The sequence below is a fragment of the Schistocerca cancellata genome, chromosome 1, assembly GCF_023864275.1.
Source record: "Schistocerca cancellata isolate TAMUIC-IGC-003103 chromosome 1, iqSchCanc2.1, whole genome shotgun sequence".
In the NCBI taxonomy this organism is placed as follows: Eukaryota; Metazoa; Arthropoda; class Insecta; order Orthoptera; family Acrididae; genus Schistocerca; species Schistocerca cancellata.
In genome coordinates this window covers 322,088,243-322,113,552 of record NC_064626.1, presented here as the reverse complement: position 1 = coordinate 322,113,552, position 25,310 = coordinate 322,088,243, and the positions used below count along the sequence as shown (strand labels likewise).

General features: G+C 40.0%; 1 protein-coding gene across 4 annotated transcripts in view; it reads left to right on the top strand.

The window, feature by feature from the left end:
- Positions 1–3,750: 3,750 nt before the first annotated feature.
- The window catches only part of LOC126173174 (ran GTPase-activating protein 1), a 126,932-nt gene continuing 105,372 nt past the window's right edge, over positions 3,751–25,310 (top strand). Inside the window, exons 1-3 of one of the 4 annotated variants that reach the window (XM_049920938.1) lie at positions 3,751–3,976; positions 9,041–9,228; positions 16,694–16,873. In XM_049920938.1, the coding sequence (XP_049776895.1) occupies positions 3,865–3,976; positions 9,041–9,228; positions 16,694–16,873 (480 nt within the window). In that variant the 5' untranslated portion in view covers positions 3,751–3,864. Of the gene's footprint in view, positions 3,977–8,899; positions 8,944–9,020; positions 9,229–16,693; positions 16,874–25,310 lie in introns of those variants that run through there. The other 3 variants (XM_049920935.1, XM_049920936.1, XM_049920939.1) reach the window with 3 other exon arrangements.

The following is a 25,310-nucleotide window of genomic DNA, read 5'->3' as shown; positions in this document are numbered from 1 at the left end:
GTCTAGGTGGTGGAAGAATTCTTCAAGAGAGTCTGTCCCATGTTACCACACTACAAACATATCATCAATATACAGGGTGGCAGTGTGCGATTTGTGCTTTTACCAGTGGGAAGGATGTCTTAGGGGGTTAGTATAATTACATATGTTACTAGCTTGGACTGTGCCGTTACCCATGGTTAAACAGTTATTTATAAACAGATGTTAATGCCGAAACTCATTATTCACGCGTATGCACTGTCAGAAAAGCCATCCCTTGTTATATCTTTAAAAGTACATTATAGGTAAAGCTTATTTACAAAATCATCTATATACAGGTATACGACGGGAATTCAAAAAGTAAAGGCACATTTGTGAAAAGCTGCACTTATTCTGATGATAGAAAACTGAAACATGCGTTATTTTTCTACGTAACCTCCCTGGACTTCAATGCAGTTTTCCCGACGTTTTACGAGTTTTTTTTTTATTTCATCCGGAAATACGTTTTTCGGTTGCATCTGTAACCAATTTTGCACCGCAACAATGACGCCTTCATCACCTTCAAATCTTCTTCCCTGTAGTGCTTCCGTTAAGGGTCCAAACATCTGAAAATCACTTGGAGCCAGGTCTGTACTGTATTGTGGATGCTCCAGCACCTCGAATCTCAACTCCTTTATTGCGACAGCTGTCCGTTTGGCAGAATGTGGGTGAGCGTTATCTTGCTGCAGGATGACACCTCTTCACAGTTTTCCACGACGTTTGGATCTGATTGCAGGTTTTAGTTTCGTACGCAACACATCACATCCACCATACAATACAGATCTGGCTCTAAAGCCTCGTTTACGCTGGGACGACGTCTTGCAACATTGTGGCATGCTACGGAAATGTGGCGTGCATCGTCTTGTAGAATGCTACAACAGGCAACATCTTGCGGCGTATGTTGCATGCGGCAGGTTAATTTATACCAAAGCAACAGAATTTGTGCCACACGTGTGTGTGTCTTGCAGTATAAAGGACGATAAAGTATCGCAGCGGCGGCCTACTTGGTACTTGCATACGCAGCTAACAACGGAAATGAAAACCAAAGGAAAAGAAAACGATGGTGGAAGAGAAGAGTATTTAAAGAAGGTCCACGAAATAGTATCCTAGGAACTAGAAGCAGACGATGGTGCGTTATTTAGTAATGTGTGCTTTCGTCCCAGGCGCGTTAGTCCGCGCCATACCGTTGTCAAAAAGTGGCCTAACGGTAAATGTTCGCACAGGTACCGGGCTGGTCACCACCCTGTGTCAGGGCCCAGGGTGGGACTTTCAGCCCCCAGCTCACCCAACTATGCGGTACGACTGCTGCGGTATGACTGCCACACTACTTCCCTCGCAAGCTCGCAAGTAAACGGGTGACGCACCTTAGACGAAAGCAACAATGACAACATAAGAATGATGATTTAGTTCTAAATGTTTCGAAATGCTTAACTACTACATAACACTTTTTCAAAATTAATAAGCAAATATATTAATAGTAAGACTGTATTAAAAACTTTCAGTGTTTGGCTCCACAAATTTAAATTATATGTAAAGTTTTACTCCAGTGCATGGGAAATAAACATCCCAGGTTGGGATGCATAAACTAAAGTCAGAGGAGGGGATGGTCTGATGCAGAGGGGGGGAAATCCCCCCCCCCCCTGCAAATCGCACACTGGAGAAAAATTGTGTCACAAAATTTTAACCCTGGATAGCTGATGCAAGTAGGAACCAAAATTACTAAAATTGTGCAGATCAACAATGCACAGTTTTTGAACTACGTAAAAATGGCGTCATGCGCTGTGATTGGCAGTAGAACTGCCCTGTTGCACAATGTTCTGGACAACGCATGACAGTGAATGTGTTGCCTGCTAGAGATCGCGATGTATCGAAGGTGGCCCGCATGTTCTGGGAAAGCACGCCAGTCTTCCACTCTGGTAGCCAATCTGTTGGGATCCCAACACATCCATTGTGGTTTCATGATGAGATGTACCTGGAAGAAACCTCCAACAGCTGTTAGTTGGCATTCAATAAGTATTTTACAAATTGTGTCGGTCCTGAAAAGGGCCTTCTTTGTAGCTAGTACATTGTTTACTTAAAGTAGATGCTGAAACTGGCGACCCGCTGACGCGACACAAGCTTAGTAACGTCCAATGGTGTTTTGCAAAACTCTTTCAAAGATTCTTGGCAATGTCCTGATGTGTCTGGTGGCTTGTTGAATGCAATCCGTTAATTCCTCTTCGTTTCTAGGTGGTTTACATGCAGATGGGTGCACTAGAACTTTGAAGAATCCCCACAGGAAAAAGTCTAGTGGAGTGAGGTCTGGTGATCGTGGAGGCCATATCCTACCAGCACCTCTGCCCATTACCCGGCCATTGTAGAGTTCTTATCCATGTATAGCACGACTGTTATGTGCAGGCGCTTCATCATGCTGCAACCACATGCGTAGCCGTATGACCAGGGGAACATCTTCCAGCAGGCTTGGTAGAGTTTCCTGCAAAAGGTGAAGGTAATTTGCCCAGTAAGTCGAGGAGATAGATGGACCATACCAATCAGATGGTCACTCACAATGCTGCCCAAATGTTGAGCGAAAATCGTTCCTGGTATCCATGGACATATATGATATAAGGATTTCCCCTTGCCCAGTAATGAACGTTTCGGGTGTTGTAAAGGTCATCCTGATGGAAGCTGCACTCGTCAGTAAACAGCACAATGTCGGGTGAGTCAGGATCTCGTGCAACACGTCGCAGAAACCACCGGCAAAACCCTAGCCCATGTTTGTAGCCCACCATGGGTTTTAGTTCTTGGTTAGAGTGGAATGCTCGGGTTTCGAAATACAGCGACCAGGGAGCAGTGGTGGAAGGACAGTGGCATAAAAAAGTACGAAGAAATGGAATGTTTCATGGCACGTCAAAAGTTCCGTCTCTTAAGTTGCGCCACTGAAAAATGGAAGTTCGAGGAAGCAACTGCAACTAAAGTATGCCAAGAGCTGTGGCTACACATTTGTTTCGTGTGTGGATCCGACTTTAATTGTGGTATCCAACGAAAACTAAAATAGACTGACAATGTATCGAAATGCAGGCACTGAACCAACAGTGGTGCGGGGCAATTAGTGGCATCAAAAAGTTAAAAGGACTTAAAATTTTAGTTGCATGATCGGAGTTCTTCCCAACGGTCCTTCCATATGCAACTTTGATGACTCCACTTTAGTTGCGTCACATTGGTGGCAGGTGAAAATTTGCTATGCCTAGACCTATGCCTGCTGATGCCAAGCTAAGTAGCCTATTCATTTTTAATAACGTGTTACACAACACGAGTACATTCCAGTATTTTTTTCTGAACTTCGGTGGTATTCATAAGAGCCAAATTAATTTACTATCCTGTATTTTTTAAACTATTTACGTCAACGAAATAGACATCAATCATATGGACACCAGTTTGTTAACATCGCTTTCTCTTTGTGTCATTCTATTATAAACACTCGCATATATGTAAAGCAATTCTTTCCTAAATTCGTTGGAGACCAGGAGTTGGAAGGGTCCAAGTTGCTAGGACAACGCTTCAGAGTACTCACACGAAATTTCAAATCATCGAACTCTGTAAAAGATTCTATATAAAGCTGAATGTTTCTTTTCACATTGTTTCAGCGTCTAGCTATATATCATTCTCGGATTGTCTGTACTGAAGCCTTTTAGTGCTACCTTCACAGAGCCTAATTCTTTACTTTTACATTTATTTACAATTACTTTGCCGCAATGGGGACATAGTATCTTTGATTGAAGTGTGTGGCCTACAGGTTTTGTCGCGGGAAGATAGTGTATTGGAAGCGTGTTTAAATATTTCGGAAAAAAAAGTATATAAAGTATCAAAATGTCGCTTGCAGACCTGGAAGAGGTGACGAAAAAGCTTGGGAAAACTAACATCGAAGGGAGTGGAGTTAGCTTCGCTGGGAAATCGTTGAAGCTCGATACCGAAATTGATGGTATGTCAGTGTGAAATTCTCGCGGAATGAAATCACGTTAAAACCATGTGATCTACTATATTTCTTCTCGATATCCTTACCTTAGTTGAAAAATTCTTGTTATTGATACAACCCGGCCTTAGGTTGTCTCGTAACGAGCCAGTCAGCAAGTCGTTTTCGAGAGACTGTATTTTTTGGTACATCAGCTAATTACTCCCCTTGAGGTAAACATATCGGTCCGTATTGTGAAGTCATGGGATGAGTATTAGAAAAATTGATGAAGTGCCTGATTTAGATGAAAATTTGAGACATCTGGTTGTCAGTTCATTGTCATTCATATTTTCTACATATCTGTGCGACGCCTGTAGTAGGCCTACAATGTTTCCTAGTTGTTCAATAGTGTTGGAATTTTTCCAGCATTGTTTTCACTCTGTATTTAAAGCTGGCACTGCAATTGTTAACATATTTGTTCCGTTTAAACAGCCAAGGAATTTCATAACATGATCAAAAAAAGGTTTATTGTAGATTGAGATTAAAAGAGGTCCACACAGTCATATGTTCGCAAGGTTCCCAGCTGTGGACTACTTCAGTCACATGATGATAATTTTGGACTTGTTTTCCACAGGATAAAGTTGGGTATGTCGTGTAACGATAATGCTTGTTTTCAGTATAATAAAATTAATAACATAATCATTCAGTATAAACTGTATATTGACTGGTGTTATTTATTGAACATATTCCTTGCCTGTTTTAGGCAAACTTAATCATTGGGAACCTGCAATAATCTCCATTAATAAAGAATGTTTGTTGTGATACTCAGTGGTCTGACGTAAGACGATAGATGTCAAAGTGACTGACATGAAACAGTGAGTCATTACTTACTGGAAGGATTCCAGATAATTGCTGTGGGCTGAATTTTTAACTGTTTATCTCAAGAGCAGGTCATTAAATAGGGCACTCAGCATATAATTATTTTGTATTTGCACATAATGTTTCAACAACACTAAGTAAGGTACCACGTGGGGCATGTAGTCAGTCAAATGTAACTTAAACTTGTTTAGAATGAGTAATTTATCGGTGTCGTTACATGACACCCATTGGCGAACACCACAGATTATTCTTGCTGATGACTTTTGTGCAGTGAATACTATCTTTCTACACACTGAATTTCTATTCGGAAGGATGATGGCTCGAACTTGCATCTGGCCGACCTGGTTTAGGTTTTATGTGATTTCCCTAAATCACTCCAGACAAAATGCCAGTATGGTTCCTTTCAAAGGACATAGCCAACTTCCTTCCCCATCCTTCCCTAATCTGATGGAACCAATGACCTCGCTGTTAAGTCCCCTCCCCCAAATCATCCTACGAACCCTCGCTCTAAGCTATGTTATCTCCGAAAACTATTCCATAAGACATTATTGAGTAGAAATATGCAAACATGTCAGGAGGTTGATTCATTTGTTTCTAAGATTTGCTCTTCGTATGCTTACTAAATTAAGTGAGCATAATGGTTTGTGAAGCTCAGTAACATGTTTCTTCCAGTTAGTTTTCATCAATATGTACAACCAAAAATTTGGAACTTTATACCCTATTAGCTGAGTGATGTGCTACGTTAGTTGTTGGTATAACTATTGTACAGAACTGCATGTAGTGTGTTTCTAAATTCAGGTAGAGTCCATTTTTTGAGAATGACTTTATAATTCTTTTGAAAAATGTAATTTATCCTCTCATCTATTCATTTTCTCTACTGGGATTCATTATAACTCTCGTGTTGCTAGCAGAATTGCTCTCAGGAATGTAACAATTTACAAAATTTTGCACCCCTCCTCATCCCCCCCCCCCTCTCCGCCCCAAATCTGTGAGTCAGATTATTCTCACAAGTTCAGTATTTGAGCTTGTGTGTTCTGTGTACAAAATGTGCTATTGTGACACACAAATGCAGATAGTCGGAAGATTGTTTTTATCTGAGAGTAAAACTACTGAACTTAAAATCTTTTTTTTTTCCCCCCCCCCTTAGGCCAATGTGTAGAAAAGTCACAGCATTGTTTCTCTATTATTCATAGGTTGCTAATGCACCAGTTTTGGGCAGACAGTGGGATGGTAATTTCAAGTAATCATTGAGAGGCAAGATGGGAGGCAGTGTATTTCTAATACCAAAATTGAAACCATTCTCTTATTTGCTGTTGATGGGTGATTTTGCTCATGTTGAATGTGAAAGCTAAAAACGTGGTTGAGGTGACAGAGTGAAATGTTTCTTAGGCCAAGGTCTAGGTAGTTGTCACGTACATTTGTTTGGTTTTTCCAGCCGTGTTACAGATTATGAGGAGGTGATAAGGTTGGGACCCAATAGCACAGTTTAAATTAAATTAAAGAAATATACTGTGTTTTCACATACATTCCAAAGTCCCCACCCCCTTGCATGTGCCAGGAATTATGAGGTTGTAGTAATGTTGGGAGACTCCAGTAACACAACTTAATTAGGCTAATTAACTTGGATGTCAAAATATTTGCCAGGTTCTTCCAAATGTGTTAGGATTCATAGGTTGTGATTTATTGAAACGACAATGTGACAGTATTCCTTAGTCTTTTGTTTTGAATCACATCAGTCTGCTGCTTTCGAACTGGTTGTGTAGTAGAGCCAGCAGCTGACACACACGTTTCATTCCTTCATATCTCTCTTTGAGCACTGACAACGTTGCTGCTCAAACCATGTAAGCAAGCAACTGGCACCTCTAGACTGGGATGGTGGAGTTGAGCCTCAGAAACATATCCTAATTAATAACTTCAGTAAAGTCCCACTAATCCGAATATTCGGTTAATCAGAACATGAAAAATGTCAGTATAAGCGTATGGAAAACTTTTCGGTAAACTGCTGTACATACACACTATTTTAATTTATACAGTACACTAAACATGTATTAGAAAAATTAGCAAGAAAACATTGGGTTTAAACAATGCACAACAATGAAAGAGAAGCTGTTAAACTTAATAAAATACAATGGACATTTTATCCCCATTTTTTAAATGACAAAAACTCCTTGTTTTTTGGCGTAATGAAGACAGTCAGTTATATGACGCATAGTTGCGCCATTGTCTCATAAAATCAAATCAATAGGTGCAGCAGTGAGCTGTTGCTCCAAATAATGTAGCACAAGGTCAAGGGCTTCTGCTTCACTGTGTGGTACCAACTCTCCTTTATCTCTTTCAGGCTCATTGCCACTTCCATCACAGCAGTCTGCTTCTTCCTGGTCTTGAGTCACAGCAGCAACTAAATCAGCGTCGGTAAGGTTCTCCGCACATGCCCCATCCGCTACCATCCACTCATCTACATCTGCTTCACTAGCTTCTTCACATTCATGGATCATCTGTATAATTTGTAGTAGACTTTCCTCTCCATTTTCAACTAGGTTGTCCTGAAATTAAAGAGATGTCCACAGTTTTCTCCACAATTTTCACAGAGTATTTTCTGAAATATTCTGTCATGCCTCAGCGGCCTAATAAACATCCTTCACATTGGTCTTTTTTATTTTGCCCACTAAAGGAATGCTATTATCTTGGATCAGCATTCTTAAAAATTGTTTTCTGTAAATCAGTTTTAATGCTTGCAGTACGCCCTGGTCCATCAGTTGTAGAAGCGGTGTAACATTCGGCGGCAAAAACTTCGCCACAATTTCTCCATCACATAATTCCTCTGTGCTGGGGTGAGATGGCGCATTAGCAATCAAAAGGATTGCACAGGGAGACAAATGATTTTCCTTAGAAAACCGTCGAACAGAGGGAACAACCCGGCCATGAAACCATTCTTTGAACAGCTTACCATGATGATATATGGGCAGGGACTTCATGTTGCAGTTTTTAAACGCTCTGGGCTTAGCAGATTTGCCGATCGGCATTAAAGGCAGCTTATGATTACCAGCAGCATTGCTGCACGCTAATAAAGTCACACGATGTTCGTTCATTTTAAAACCAGGAGCATGGTCTTCTGCTTTTGTTGCCAGGTTTTTTGTTGGCAATGCCCTAAAATTAAGGCCAGTCTCGCCGGCATTATAAATTTGTTGGGGAGAATACTTTCCCTCTCTTATCATTTTTTCAAACTTGCCCGAGTATTCCTTCACTGCATCATGGTCAGAAGAAAGCTTCTCTCCAGTAATTGTTATCTGATGGATTCCATTACGTTTTTTGAATCTGTCCAACCAATCTTTACTCGCACTAGAAGACTTATCACCATTCATTAACTTGTTTAGGTAAGCAGCCTTCTCCTGAACCAGTGCTCCACTCAAAGGAGTTCCCCTTTCTCTTTCCTCCGTAAACTGAAGGAAAAGAGCTTCATCCACTTTATCGTACTGGGATTGTTTCAGAGTCTGCCGAATTTAGAGCGTTTTTCCCGAAGACGCACAGGACTGTTCAAGCTTCACTCAGTTCTTCTTCCAATCACAAATGGTTGCTTTACCAACACCCAGTTCCATTGGCAGTTTAGATACATTCTCGCCATTGTCTATCCGCTTCAGAGCATTCAGTTTTTCTTTGAGAGTTAACGTTGTATGTTTCCGTACACTCATGACGAAAATACGTACACCACTACAACTTAACGAATACAATACAACTATTACGCGTGCCAGCGATCGGTAGCTAACATAACCAAGCGCTTTGCGAGCCAACTAGCAGACACTACAGAGGTCTCAACAATGCATAACAACAAGGGCAGGGAGTGAGACTGACTCATTGTTTCCACACTTGTTCCCATTTGTTACCATGGTGTACCTACTTATCTGTTTGGTGTACTTCATTCTAGAAACTTGTCACTGTAATTCCGGCTAATTCGAACAAATCAGTAATCCGAACAAGGCCCGGTCCCAATTAGTTCGGATTAATGGGACTCTACTGTATTAAAGTTTAGTTATATGTGACAAAATGTTTGCTTATTGATGGCCCATTCTAGCCAGTCATTTGGGGTTTTCAATGACAAGGAAAAGCAGTTTGGCAGATAAGTGTGTATTGGTAGATAGTATTTTTGTTGTTGGAATAGTAAACAAAAGCAAGTAAAATACTGTTGCATTAAGTAAAGTTTTAATGTGTCTGAAATAGCTAAAGAAGTTGTCGACGCGATTGCATCATGTGAGGATATGCAGTTCCTCAACATGGAAGGTAATACACTTGGAGTTGACGCTGCAAAAGCCATTGCCAAAGCTCTGGAAAGTCACAAGGAATTTAAGCAGGCACTATGGAAAGATATGTTTACGGGTCGCATGAAAACGGAGATTCCACTGGCTTTGGTGAGCATACCATTTTATTTTCCTCATTATGACAACTTTGTGACTTTGTTTTGCAAAATTGCTTTAGCTTGTTTGTGCAACTTGTTCAGTTTCTAATGAACCATGGTGCAGCACCTGATGCAAGTTGATGTTTCAATACAAATTGAATGGCCTTAGTTGGCACTGTCAGCTGTTACAGCCAGCCAATGTAGCCAACCATAGTTAGTGCAGATGACGATGTGTTCAATGCATCTGTGTACTTGTAAACAGAAGCATGCGTACGTATCACACAGAATTACCAATAACAGAAATATTACGTGTGTTTGAATTCGATATGGTGTAAATTCGATGACGTGTTCAGTGAAGCCACTCTTTGCTACAAAATACGTAGCAGTCACTTAATAAATCAAATTTATTATTAAAGGTATTTAAAGCTATTTTGTTACTTGTACGGTCTGCTTACATCTGGAAGATTCATCTGCTTCCACATTTTTTGTAGTTGAAAATACAGATTTGTAGTACTTCTAACAAGCGTAAAGCGTTTACAAACACTGTGGCCACACAAATGAAGAACTGTAATCAAATCTAGTATAGGTAGACAGTAAAAGTCGTACAACATTGAATAGATTAGCAGTTAATGTTTATTGCTTTTGCTGAAAATGTATAACTAAAAGTACATTAAATCTGAGGACATCAAAACATCACACAGTGGCACTGTTTTACTCCAATCAAGCATAATCGCCAGAATCACCAGCATCTGTTTCTTTGCTCTCACTAGACAATACAGTGTGCTACCCAGAGTGACTACCACAAAGAAAGTCATCTTCAGTCCCATCAAGGTGACTGGAAATTTCAGTTTTAAAATAACTTCACGACAAGTTCTTCCAATATCGACCATCAAGCAGCCAAAATCCAGCGACATGCCTCTGACAGAGAAGTGCTTTGTAAATGGCCCCCTGGCATCAAAGTTGCTTTGCTCATGGTATAATCTCTATAGAATTGTCTTATACTAGCTTTGAATGAATGATTGATCCAAGCATCCAAAGGCTGCAACACAGTTGTCATGCCACAACTCGTTCAGTGTCCTCCTTTCAGATTTTTTTCACTCCTTCACCAGTGTGCCCGCAAAAAGCTATCAAACACAAGCACTGATCTTGAGCGAAGCAGAGCTCCTGGCTGCTTATTCCACACTGCTGAAATCCAGTGTAGAACCAATTCCTCTGTCATCCACCCACCGTCACAAGCATTACAATGATACCAAGTGGTATGCTTTCTTCTTTTGGGAGGATTTTCTGATTGGAAACCACATATGGTGGTAGTTTAGGACCATCATCTGTAATGCTTAACCTCACTGTGCATTGCTGCTTTTCAGCACCACATGTACGAATTTTCACACTACATTCGCCAACAGTATTTACTGTTATGCTGCTGGGCATATAAAAAAAGACCAGTGTTTGGTTTGCATTCCATGTCTGGGAAAGTAAATTAGAGCTTTTCTGTCGAAGTCAGATTACGTAACACTGAAAAGTTATCATACTGTTTTTGTAAATTTGAGGCAGGTTTTGCACAGTTGTAGTTCTGTGACAGTGTTTTGTTGCATGAATTGCTGAACCAACTCATACGAAATTTGAAATTGTACTATTTCATGTTCATATTGACATTTAACTCACTGCAGCAAATTTTTGACATTGTTTATTTTGTTGTCGAAATATTTTATGATATTACTGAAGTAAATTTCCTCAGCTGTGGCCACTTGTAACTGGAAAAAATGAAGTTTAATAATTATTATAGCTAATTTAAATATTCTGTAGAACTGTTTTACAGGGTTATTACAAATGATTGAAGCGATTTCACAGCTCTACAACAACTATATTATTTGAGATATTTTCACAATGCTTTGCACACACATACAAAAACTCAAAAAGTTTTTTTAGGCATTCACAAATGTTCGATATGTGCCCCTTTAGCGATTCGGCAGACATCAAGCCGATAATCAAGTTCCTCCCACACTCGGCGCAGCATGTCCCCATCAATGAGTTCGAAAGCATCGGTGATGCGAGCTCGCAGTTCTGGCACGTTTCTTGGTAGAGGAGGTTTAAACACTGAATCTTTCACATAACCCCCACAGAAAGAAATCGCATGGGGTTAAGTCGGGAGAGTGCGGAGGCCGTGACATGAATTGCTGATCATGATCTCCACCACGACCGATCCATCGGTTTTCCAATCTCCTGTTTAAGAAATGCCGAACATCATGATGGAAGTGCAGTGGAGCACCATCCTGTTGAAAGATGAAGTCGGCGCTGTCGGTCTCCAGTTGTGGCATGAACCAATTTTCCAGCATGTCCAGATACACGTGTCCTGTAACGTTTTTTTCGCAGAAGAAAAAGGGGCCGTAAACTTTAAACCGTGAGATTGCACAAAACACGCTAACTTTTGGTGAATTGCGAATTTGCTGCACAAATGTGTAGGGATTCTCTACCACCCAGATTCGCACATTGTGTCTGTTCACTTCACCATTAAGAAAAAATGTTGCTTCATCACTGAAAACAAGATTCGCACTGAATGCATCCTCTTCCATGAGCTGTTGCAACCGCGCCAAAAATTCAAAGCGTTTGACTTTGTCATTGGGTGTCAGGGCTTGTAGCAATTGTAAACGGTAAGGCTTCTGCTTTAGCCTTTTCCGTAAGATTTTCCAAACCGTCGGCTGTGGTACGTTTAGCCCCCTGCTTGCTTTATTCGTCGACTTCCGCGGGCTACGAGTGAAACTTGCCCGCACGCGTTCAACCGTTTCTTCGCTCACTGCAGGCCGACTCATTGATTTCCCCTTACAGAGGCATCCAGAAGCTTTAAACTGCGCATACCATCGCCGAATGGAGTTAGCAGTTGGTGGATCTTTGTTGAACTTCGTCCTGAAGTGTCGTTGCACTGTTATGACTGACTGATGTGAGTGCATTTCAAGCATGACATACGCTTTCTCGGCTCCTGTCCCCATTTTGTCTCACTGCACTCTCGAGCGCTCTGGCGGCTTCTGCTGAACAAAACTTTGAGTTTTTCTACGTATCTGTAGTGTGTCGTGACCATATGTCAATGAATGGAGCTACAGTGAATTTATGAAATCGCTTCAATCATTTGTAATAGCCCTGTACATGGAGGAAAGTGAAAAATTGTTTGCCTGCTTCAGAGACGGTATAGATGCCAATAAAACTTTGTTACTACAAGCAGCATTTTAAAGGCAGTTAAGTGTCTATTTGGAGAATAGGTTTGTTGATGTAGCATTTTTGAAAAATGATGTGATCCCCTCATTCAAACTGATAAATGTGAATGGTAGGTTATCATAGAATACTTTATGTAGAGCAGTTTGTCACCAGCGGAAATTCATCCAATGGCGAGGAGGTGGAATGAACCTTTTATTAAAAATGTGTGAAATAGCTTATGCCTTAGTTCTATCAAAACACAGAAGACCATACAGACTGCACACTTCAGCTTGGCCCCTCTGACCAATGAAAGTTGGCTGACTTCTCGCTGCTCCAGAATGTTAATACTCATTTCTAACCCAAGCTACATAACAGTACTGTATGCTGCAGCAATAAGTAGCCATTGTCAATGTAGTGTTTGTGTTCAGTGATTGATAATATTACTTACAAAAATGAATGAAGAAGCTGTACCTAGTTCCTCTAACAACTCGCTGTTTACTTCCTTGTCACTTATGACGTATTAATCCATTATATGTTCGGTTCTTTTATAAGCTATAAGCTGGCTGCTCTGGTAGGAGGAGGAGGCAGCGGCAGAGCTTGTCTCGGCAAACAGCATGTTGCGAGATTGGTACAAATGTTATCAGAAAATGTAGACTTTTATTACCAGTATAAACTAATGGTTTGCTAGTATTCACAACGGGCAGTACCTGCCTCCTTTGAAGTGAGAAAATCTAATAATACTAAGGCAGGCCAATGCTGACAGATATGAATACCACCAAACTATCAATTTAAGAAGTCACAGTTGCAAGATAATGAAATGGACTGACCGAGCTAGGTGGTATTCAGGAGGACAATGGCTCAAACTTGTTTGTGGCCATCCAGATTTAGCTTTTCCATTATTTCCCTAAATCGTCACATGGCATATGCCAGGACGGTTCCTTTGAAAGGGTATGGTTGATTTCCTCCTCCCCCGCCCCCCTCCCTTTTCCCTAATCTGAGCTTGTGCTCCATCTTTAATGACCTTGTTGCCAATGGGACATTAAACACTAATCTTAGCCTCCTCCTCCTGAAATGAATTATTTACAGAGGAATGGAAAAACTGGGAGAAGCTTATCTTTGGGAAGATCAGTTTGGGTTCCAGAGAAATGTAAGATCATTTGACGCAGTAGTGATGCTGCAACTTCTCTTAGAAAGGTTAAAGAAAGGCAAATCTATTATTTATTTACTCAAGTTCCGTAGGACCAAATTGAGGAGCGAATATCCAAGGCCATGGAATGGGTCAGTACATGAAATTACAACATAAAAGTAATAACAGATAAAAATAAATGTTTATGAACCCGAAAAAAGTCAGTCCATTAGTTTAAGTAGATGCAATCAACAGTACAATAAGAATCAGCTTAATTTTTCAAGGAACTCCTTGACAGAATAGAAGGAGTGACCCGTGAGGAAACTCTTCAGTTTCGATTTGAAAGTGCGTGGATTACTGTTAAGATTTTTGAATTCGAGTCGTAGCTTATTGAAAATTGATGCAGCAGTATGCTGCATCCCTTTTTGCACAAGAGTTAAGGAAGTCCGATCCAAATGTAGTTTTGATTTCTGCCGAGTATTAACCGAGTGAAAGCTGCTTATCCTTGGGAATAAGCTAATATTGTTAACAAGAAATAACAATAAGGAATAAATATATATATATATATTGAGAGGCCAGTGTCAAAATACTCAGACTCGTGAACAGGGGGCGACAAGAGGTTTGTGAACTTATACCAATTATTGCCCGAACCGCCCGTTTCTGAGCCAAAAATATCCTTTTAGAATGGGAAGAGTTACCCCAAAATATAATACCATACGACATATGCAAATGAAAATAAGCAAAGTAGACTAATTTTTGTGTCGAACGATCACTCACTCCTGATACCATTCAAATAGTAAAGATGGCAATTTAAGTCTTTGAACAAGATCCTGAATGTGGGCTTTCCACGACAGCTTACTTACTATCTATATGAACACCTAGAAATTTGAACCGTTCAGTTTCACTAATTATATGCCCACTTTCTGTGAAATTAAAATGTCAGGTTTTGTTGAATTGTGTGTTAGAAACGTTAAAAACTGAGTCATACTGTGATTTAGTGTTAGCTTATTTTCTACAGACCGAGAGCTTGGGTCATGTACTGCACTATGTGAAACTGAGCCAATGTCACACACAACATCCTTTACTACCAAGCTAGTGTCATCAGCAAACAGTAATATTTTAGAGTTACCCGTAATACTAGAGGGCATATCATTTAGATAAATAAGGAACAGGAGTGGCCCCAATACTGATCCCTGGGGCATCCCCCACTTGACAGTACCCCACTTAGACCCCATATCACAGCCATTATCAACACTGTGAATAATGACCTTTTGCTGCCTGTTGCTAAAGTAAGAGGTGAAAGAGTAGTGAGTGTATTTCGTAATGGTCCAACTTCTGGAGCAATATTTTATGATCAACACAATCAAATGCCTTAGTTAAATCAAAAAATATGCCAAGCGTTCAAAACCTTTTGTTTAGCCTATCCAGTACCTCACAGATAAAAGAGAATATAGCATTTTCAGTTGTTAAATGACTTCTAAAGCCGAACTGTACATTTGATAGTAAATCTTGTGATGTTAAATGATCAATTATCATTACATACACAGCCTTTTCAGTAACTTTTGCAAACACTGATGGCATAGAAATAGGTCTAAAATTATCCACATTATCCCTTTCTCCCTTTTTATAAACTGACTTTACTACTGAGTACTTAAATCGCTCAGGAAACTTACCGTTCCTTGAAGTCGGAGTTAGGGGACCTATAAACAACAATAATTAGAAGTGTAGTATTACTAAATTCAACTTCCCCTGCACAACATTCAAATATCTGTTCAGTGCAGTGTCGTGGTACATCTATGGACTCCAATGGAATACTGTTTTTTACGTATATAGCCACTCCTCCATTCCGCAAGGAACTCCTTGAGAAACAGCCAGCTAATCTGTATTCTGGTAAAGGAAGCCTATGAATTGGCAAATTATTTAAATGGTGCCCTGATATACCAATAATTTCAGAGTCAACATCTATAAGCAGTTCACTAACTTTATCTCTAATACCTCGTATGCTTTGATGAAATAAAGTAATTCCTTCTCTACTTGGAAACATTACATCCTCAGAAGGTGAGCCATTAGTTAAGAGGGACTTCCTTTAAGCAGGTATACCTATCAGCTGTCTTCAATCTAAAGAAGGTGCAGCTCTAACACAAACTACTGTAAGAATTTTTCCATGAGTGACACCAATTACACCAGTAGAACAGGTGGCAGGGATAAAATACAGGGAGTGAAAGGCAATTTACAACTTGTACAGAAATCGGACTGCAGTTATGAGTTAAGGACTAGAAAGGGGGGGGGGGGGGGGCGGCGGCAGGAGCAGTGCTCCATAACAAAATGGGACAGGGTTGTTGGCTATCCCCAGCATTTTCAATCTTCACATGGAGCAAGCAGTAAAGGATATCAAGAATAAATTTCAGAAGAGAATTACAGTTCAGGAAGAGGTTTGCTGATGACATTGTAATTGTCTCAGAAGTTACTTCAGTGCCCACGGTTTTGAGATTGTACACAGGGTTCACATGTTTCCATCTTTCCTGTCATATGTACTGGTACATACTTTTTGGACTGAAATATAAATCCTCTAATATGAAACTTCCTGGCAGATTAAAACTGTGTGCCCGACCGAGACTCGAACTCGGGACCTTCGCCTTTCGCGGGCAAGTGCTCTACCAACTGAGCTACCGAAGCACGACTCACGCCCGGTACTCACAGCTTTACTTCTGCCAGTACCTCGTCTCCTACCTTCCAAACTTTACAGAAGAGCTTCTGTAAAGTTTGGAAGGTAGGAGACGAGGTACTGGCAGAAGTAAAGCTGTGAGTACCGGGCGTGAGTCGTGCTTCGGTAGCTCAGTTGGTAGAGCACTTGCCCGCGAAAGGCGAAGGTCCCGAGTTCGAGTCTCGGTCGGGCACACAGTTTTAATCTGCCAGGAAGTTTCATATCAGCGCACACTCCGCTGCAGAGTGAAAATCTCATTTTGAAATCCTCTAATGTTTGTTGTCCTCTGGTCTCCCGTATCCCCATAATTATTTAATGGGGCTCTATGCTCAACTTTTACAGTTAGTGATTGAAGCGTAATCACTATGCCTCTGGAGAATGTGTGTGTGTGTGTGTGTGTGTGTGTGTGTGTGTGTGTGTGTTGGATGTAGGCTTATTACATGCTTACTGTTCTGCCCACAGAAACATCTAAGCAGTGGATTGATGCTTGCTGGAGCCCAGTTAACAGTGTTGGATCTAAGTGATAATGCTTTTGGACCTGTGGGAGTTGAAGGACTGGTGACCCTACTAATGAGTTCAACTTGTTATTCTCTGGAAGTGCTAAAACTAAATAACAATGGTCTTGGAATCACTGGAGGAAAGGTAAAATTATGTATTGTTAAATAACTGAATATTGTGATATTAGAGATTAGATATGACAGAGGCTGCAGTTTTTGAAGTATTTATGTAGAACAATAGTTCTTAATATATGTAAATTTTCAATTTCAGTCATCCATATATTAATTTAGAACAGTTGAAACTCATTCATTCACACGTTATGGTCCATAACTCGCACCATGGAAAAGAGCCTTCAGGGATGGAATGAGTTAAATTTTATATTAACTTGCAGAAGCAACCATGGCAAGCTACTTCTGTAAGGACCAGTAGTACAGACCCCAGCTAGCAGCTGCGTAAGTTCTGTTCTGGAAGTAACGTGGAAAACGTGTTGTACGAACATGTAATAACGCCTGACCGGAAAATAATTGCGGGATAACTAAACCTGTGAGTCTGGCAGGGTTAGTGAAGTTAATCGGCTAACAAATTTTGACAATGACAAGAATAGCTACAGAATTAGTGATGAAAGGTTGTTTGTTAGAACAAGGAAGGAGAAGAAACGGGGACATTACACAAATTACGGAAGAATAAGATGGGGTATCTGTTGAGAGGCCAGACAAACGTGTGGTTCCTGAAGAGGGGCAGCATCCTTTTCAGTAGTTGCAGGGGCAACAGTCTGGATGATTGACTGATCTGGCCTTGTAACTCTAACCAAAACTGCCTTGCTGTGCTGGTACTGCAACCGGCTGAAAGCAAGTGGAAACTACAGCCGTAATTTTTCCCGAGGGCATGCAGCTTTACTGTATGGTTAAATGATGATGGCGTCCTCTTGGGTAAAATATTTCGGAGGTAAAATAGTCCCCCATTTGGATCTCCGGGTGGGGACTACTCAGGAGGACGTCGTTATCAGGAGAAAGAAAACTGGTGTTCTACGGATCGGAGCATGGCATGTCAGATCCCTTAATTGAGCACGTAGGTTAGAAAATTTAAAAAGGGAAATGGAGAGGTTAAAGTTAGATATAGTGGGAATTAGTGAAGTTCGCTGGCAGGAGGAACACGACTTTTGGTCAGGCGAATACAGGGTTATAAATACAAAATCAAATAGGGGTAATGCAGGAGTCGGTTTAATAATGAATAACAAAATAGGAGTGCGGGTAAGCTACTACAAACAGCATAGTGAATGCAATATTGTGGGCAAGATAGACACAAAGCACACGCCTACTACAGTAGTACAAGTTTGTATGCCAACTAGCTCTGCAGATGACGAAGAAATTGAAGAAATGCATGATGAAATAAAAGAAATTATTCAGATAGTGAAGGGAGACAAAAATTTAATAGTCATGGGTGACTGGAATTCGGTAGTAGGAAAAGGGAGAGAAGGAAACGTAGTAGGTCAATATGGATTGGGGCTAAGAAATGAAAGAGGAAGCCGCCTGGTAGAATTTTGCACAGAGCACAATTTAATCATAGCTAACACTTGGTTCAAGAATCATAAAAGGAGGTTGTGTACATGGAAGAAGTCTGGATATACTGACAGGTTTCAGGTAGATTATATAATGGTAAGACAGAGATTTAGGAACCTGGTTTTAAATTGTAAGACATTCCCAGGGGCAGATGTGGACTCTGACCACAATCTATTGGTTATGAACTGTAGATTAAAACAGAAGAAACTGCAAAAAGATGGGAATTTAAGGAGATGGGACCTGGATAAACTGACTAAACCAGAGGTTGTACAGAGTTTCAGGAAGAGCATAAGGGAACAATTAACAGGAATAGGGGAAAGAAGTACAGTAGAAGAAAGGCTAACTTTGACGAATGAAGTAGTGAAGGCAGTAGAGGATCAAGTAGGTAAAAAGACGAGGGTTAGTAGAAATCCTCGGGTAACAGACGAAATATTGAATTTAATTGATGAAAGGAGAAAATATAAAAATGCAGTAAATGAAGCAGGCTAAAAGGAATACAAATGTCTAAAAAAAAATGAGATCGACAGGAAGTGCAAAGTGGCTAAGCAGGGATGGCTAGAGGACAAATGTAAAGATGTAGAGGCTTATCTCACGAGGGGTAAGATAGATACTGCCTACAGGAAAATTAAAGAGACCTTTGGAGAAAAAGAGAACCACTTGTATGAATATCAAGATCTCAGATGGAAACCCAGTTCTAAGCAAAGAAGGGAAAGCAGAAAGGTGGAAGGAGTATAAGAGGGTCTATACAAGGGCGATGTACTTGAGGACAATATTATGGAAATGGAAGAGGATGTAGATGAAGATGAAATGGGAGATACGATACTGCATGAAGAGTTTGACAGAGCACTGAAAGACCCAAGTCGAAATAAGGCCCCGGGAGTAGACAACATTCCATTAGAACTACTGACGGCCTTGGGAAAGCCAGTCCTGACAAAACTCTACCATCTGGTGAGCAAGATGTATGAGACAGGCGAAATACCCTCAGACTTCAAGAAGAATATAATAATTCCAATCCCAAAGAAAGCAGGTGCTGACAGATGTGAAAATTACCGAACTATCAGTTTAATAAGTCACGGATGCAAAATACTAACGCGAATTCTTTACAGATGAATGGAAAAACTGGTAGAAGCCAACCTCGGGGAAGATCAGTTTGGATTCCGTAGAAATATTGGAACATGTGAGGCAATACTGACCCTATGATTTACCTTAGAAGCTAGATTAAGGAAAGGCAAACCTATATTTCTAGCATTTGTAGACTTAGAGAAAGCTTTTGACAATGTTGACTGGAATACTCTCTTTCAAATTCTGGAGGTGGCAGGGGTAAAATACAGGTAGCAAAAAGCTATTTACAAATTGTACAGAAACCAGATGGCAGTTATAAGAGTCGAGGGGTATGAAAGGGAAGCAGTGGTTGGGAAGGGAGTGAGACAGGGTTGTAGCCTATCCCCAATGTTATTCAATCTGTATATTGAGCAAGCACTAAAGGAAACGAAAGAAAAGTTCGGAGTAGGTATTAAAATCCATGGAGAAGAAATAAAAAAATTTGAGGTTCGCCGATGACATTGTAATTCTGTCAGAGACAGCAAAGGACTTGGAAGAGCAGTTGAACGTAATGGACAGTGTCTTGAAAGGAGGATATAAGATGAACATCAACAAAAGCAAAACGAGGGTAATGGAATGTAGTCGAATTAAGTCGGGTGATGCTGAGGGAATTAGATTAGGAAATGAGACACTTAAAGTAGTAAAGGAGTTTTGCTATTTTGGGAGCAAAATAACTGATGATGGTCGAAGTAGAGAGGATATAAAATGTAGAGTGACAATGGCAAGGAAAGCGTTTCTGAAGAAGAGAAATTTGTTAACATCGAGCATAGATTTAAGTGTCAGGAAGTCGTTTCTGTAAGTATTTGTATGGAGCATAGCCATGTATGGAAGTGTAGTTTGGACGAGAAGAGAATAGCTTTCGAAATGTGGTGCTACAGAAGAATGCTGAAGATTAGATGGGTAGATCACATAACTAATGAGGAGGTATTGAATAGAATTGGGGAGAAGAGAAGTTTGTGGCACAACGTGACTAGAAGAAGGGAACGGTTGGTGGGACATGTTCTGAGGCATCAAGGTATCGCCAATTTAGTATTGGAGGGAAGCGTGGAGGGTAAAAATTGTAGAGGGAGTCAAAGAGATGAATACACTAAACAGATTCAGAAGGATGTAGGTTGCAGTAGGTACTGGGATGTGAAGAAGCTTGCACAGGATAGAGTAGCATGGAGAGCTGCATCAAACCAGTCTCAGGAGTGAAGACCACAAGAGAGAAGATGATTCCAAATTTATATAAAAATTTCGTAATACTACTTTTCGATCTCATGCTTGAGAAACGGGTGCGTATGAATGAAATTTGACACCATTTCCTAACATAAAGCTTTTTGCTTGTAGTAGGCCTAATAGGTATTTGATATTGGTACTTCGTGAATTATATTCTGTCGTGTTATAAAAATGGCCATTTGTGCCAAAACAGTCTAGTTTGTTTGATGTGTGTTACAAAATTGCTGCCATATTAGAAAGGCCTATTTTGTTTTATCTAGCAGACATGGACAAAATAGACATAATCAGATTGAGAAACCGCACCAGTCTTGGGTATTATTTGTGTTAGCAGCTTTTTCAGTATTAGATAACGACATTTCGATTTTTCACGTAGCAAAATGTTTGACGAACTTTGATGAAGTAATAGATTCTTTCACAGAAAGTAAATCGTGCCATGTAAAGCTGTAGCAAGATTAGAGAGAGAAAAAAAAAATTCTTGGAGGTAAGGATCAAAGAAGTGTGTAATTTCTTGCTTATGTTTTGGCTTTATTGGTTTTATGTATCCTATATATAATTTTATGACACACGAAACAACAAGTTATTAGCTTAATAGGCAATAAAGAGTTCAAATTTTCTGAAGAGTTCTTGTTCTGCAAATAACAAATAATCCCATCCACTATTAAGTGTGAGATTTGAAAAAAAAAAAAAAAGAAAAAGAAAAGGGGGGGGGGTCAGGCTGTCAAACTGGCCTACTGAGAGCAGAAGAGGCACCACAGGAAATTTTCAATATCCACTGTCCTGAATGTAGTTTGATGCCATCCATTACAAAATATACACGTTTCAATTCCACAGAACGAAACACAGTGACGTGCGCTAAAAAGAATGCTTTATGAAGAGACATGGCACTGCACTTTGGCATACTTAAAACCAAATAATATGTCTTACATTTCCTCGAACACGTTTTATGTTGCAGACTTTCCAGAAAGATGTGCGCTACAAGATGAATATGTTTTTGAAAATTCAATGTTTTTTAGCATTGACCCGGTTCACAAATATCGTAGATCGATCCGGGGCTGATGCGCAGAGCAGTCTGAGATATAGTGGGTAGTCTCCACGTGACCAGTGTTTATGTTTAGTGATTTTGTTGTTTCCCGTTCGTTTACTCACACGTCAAATGAAAACAAAACAGATATCTGTGGCCGGGAGCTATCGAGTGAATTAAAATACATTCACATAATTATGGAAGGCTAAAATATGTCATTAGTTTCAGATTTTATTTTATTTTCACCTTTCTGATAGTCAAGCATTAATCTCCTTGTGGAACAATGAAGTTATTTTTGTCTGTCTGCTAAAGAAATTTGACTTTTTATTAATCTTTTCTGCGGAGGCAATCAATGTATTTGAAACGAAATGTTTCAATTCCACAGTACTGGCTAGTTTCATATATATGGTGCATTTCAAGTGCACGTTTTCATTTTCTAGCATGTATTGCATTATGCCATGATAAAGAACCAAACATGATATAATACAGTACTGGTGCTCCAAGAAAATTTACATCCCGAAAACCACACTGAAAAGCTTAATATCAGGTCGATGTCTACTTCATTGGGAATCTGGACATATGAATGTGCACTTTAAGTATGCACTTCAAATGTGCACATTTTAATATGGTTGACAAAATTCTGGTGCTCTTGGAGTATCCTCTGATGTCTTGTTTCTTTTACGACATAATGTATGATCTTTCAAGGTTTGACACGTACGTATATTTGGGCTTCCTATGTCATGATAGCTGTGCAAGCGCGGTGTCGCCTGTTATCTGCGCTCTCTGGCAACTGCTGAAACGAACCTATTTCTAACAGGTCACGGGAAAATATTGCGAATAGTGGTTTGAAAAGCGTTAACTTTCATAGGAAATATCCTTTTACGTAAGTTGAACTACATGCAAGAATGTACCATGAATTTATTAAATCACAGAGCGTTTGACTTTCGTTTAAAAATTAACTCTTTGATGACGAGCCATTTAGAAGAATTTTGAACTCTGAAGAACAGACATTTATGTCATTGTTAAAAATTTTACTGGCACATTTGTGTGATACATCTTAAAGTGTAACACGCGCAAAAAAGATCATAATTATATACAAAAGCTTAGCTTCTCTTGCAGCTTATTAACCTTAGAGACCAACATTATACGTGAAAGCTTTGCTTTTCTTGTAGCAACACTATGTATATTAAATTAAACTATTAACTTTCCCTGTTTGTGTGTTCGTGCTACTTAACAGTGATATTGCTGTTGACTGACTACTTCACGTGTCCAATGATCTGAATATCCGCTCTCATCGGCCGGCGAGATCACATGACATGAGCTATGACTGTCGTACAAAAGCGCATCGCAAACTCAATTTCAATGATTCGGAAAGTAACATGCGGTGTTTGGTGGAATTCCAATGTATACTTTCTTAATACGAAAATACGCAGTATACATGTTGCTGCGCATTAAAGATATAAAACGTGTCTTTTCCCCTGTGTTTCGTTTTCTAAAGTGTCAGGAAATTCTATGCCTGTGTGTAAAACCATAACCATTCAAAGGATTGATAAGGGAAAATATACTGTCATTTAACACGGAAAAATTGTGTTTTCACACGAGAGAAAGTGTATTTTTAACTGGGAAATCTGGGAAAAACCCGGGAATTTTTTTTTTCCTTGCACACGTATACACCTTGTGCTATAATTTACAGTCTAGTAAAATCATCAGATGATCAATTCCAGTTACAAAATGATCTAGAGAGAATTTCTGTATTGTGCGAAAAGTGGCAATTAGCACTAAACAAAGAAAAGTGAGAGATCATCCACATCGGTACTAAAAGAAATCCGATATATTTTGGGTATACAATAAAGTGCACAAATCTAACAGCTGTCAATTTCATTAAATATGTAGGAATTTCAATTACGAGGAACTTAAATTGGAAAGACCACATAGATAATATTGTGGGGAAGGCGAAACAAAGACTGCGCTTTGTTGGCAGAACATTTAGAAGATGCGACAAATCCACTAAAGAGACAGCCTACATTACACTTGTCCTTCCTCTTCTGGAATATTGCTGCGTGGCGTGGGATCCTTACGAGGTAGGATTGACGGAGGACATTGAAAAAGTGGAACGAAGAGCAGCTTGTTTCATGCTACCGTGCAGTAGGGGTGAGAGCGTCACTGATATGATACGCGAGGTGGGGTGGCAATCACTAAAACAAAGGCTGTTTTCTTTGAGGCGAGATCTATTTACGAAATTTCAATCACCAACTTCCTCTTCCGAATGTGTAAATATTTTGTGGACACCCACCTACGTAGGGAGAAATGACCATCATAATAAAATAAGAGAAATCAGAGCTCGAACAGAAAGATTTAGGTATTCCTTTTTCCCACGTGCCATTCGAGAGTGGAATGTTAGAGAAGTAGTATGAAAATGGTTCGATGAACCCTCTGCCAGGCACTTAAGTGTGAATTGCAAAGTAACCATGTAGATGTAGATAAATTTCCCAGAAGTGGGTACGTTTGATCACGATCTGCTCATTTAGCAGGTGGACATTGGAGGATCTCTTATGACAAAAAATCTCAGTGTCGTCCAGTAGGTCCATAAACCACCACTTCTCTGCATGATGCAGCAACTAAAAATGTGACAAGCAAGATTTAATTGCATGTCCGCTCTGGATGATGTGAGTGGAAAAATATGATTTTTCTGTCACATCCCTCTGTTTGAACGTCACATGCTCATGCTACCGAACTTTGACTCTGCATCCAGTTTGTCCAATGTAAGATGCACCACAATCGATACACAGTAATTTTATACTCCTAATTCATGTAGTATATTTTTCGTAACCACACTATCAGTCAAAAATAATAGTAGGTTGTTATTAGGTGATAAATAAATACAAATTTTTTACTTGCTGAAAATTAATGCAATTCCCCCCCCCCCCCCCCCCTCCCCCCAAAAACCCTGTACTACAGAAGTGAAATGTACATATTGTCACTGTCTGTGTCTCTCAGATTTGAATCCTCCCATAGTTCTGTATTATTGTTATAAGTCTTAGCTTTTTTTGTAAATATTACGTACATAATTAGCAGGGTATTTATTCATTTTTTCAGTATATGTAACTGTGTTGAATTTTAATTTGTGCTCCTTTTGAGGAAGTGGTAATTTGAACAGCCGGTTAAAAGGAGAATGAAAGCAAGTACACACATCAGAAAAAGTTTTGCATCACCCCAGTTCCCAGAACTCCTGAAGATAGATGTTGACTGTGGATATTGTATCATGAGCACAGACCGTTTGATTGTTCAGAGATGTCACTAAACCTGCCTGACAGTGCAAACAATCATGCATGAGCAGCGCCTATTAGATGGAGGGGATCCGACAGCCAATCAGATCCAATCATTCCACCAGGAAAGAGGTACACAGCTCATGTTGTCTGTAGTTCAACCATGCCTTGATGACCAACACTGCGGTTTGATCGTGTCCGCATTGTTACTTTGTGCCTGGAAGGGCTCTCAACAAGGGAAGTGTCCAGGCATCTCAGAGTGAACCAAAGTGATGTTGTTCGGTCATGGAGCAGATACAGGGAGATAGCAGCAACTGTCGATGACATGCCTCGCTAATTCCGCCCCAGGTCTCCTACTGCAGTGCATGCCCACTACCTACGGATTATGGCTCAGAGGAAGTGTCCAGGCATCTCTG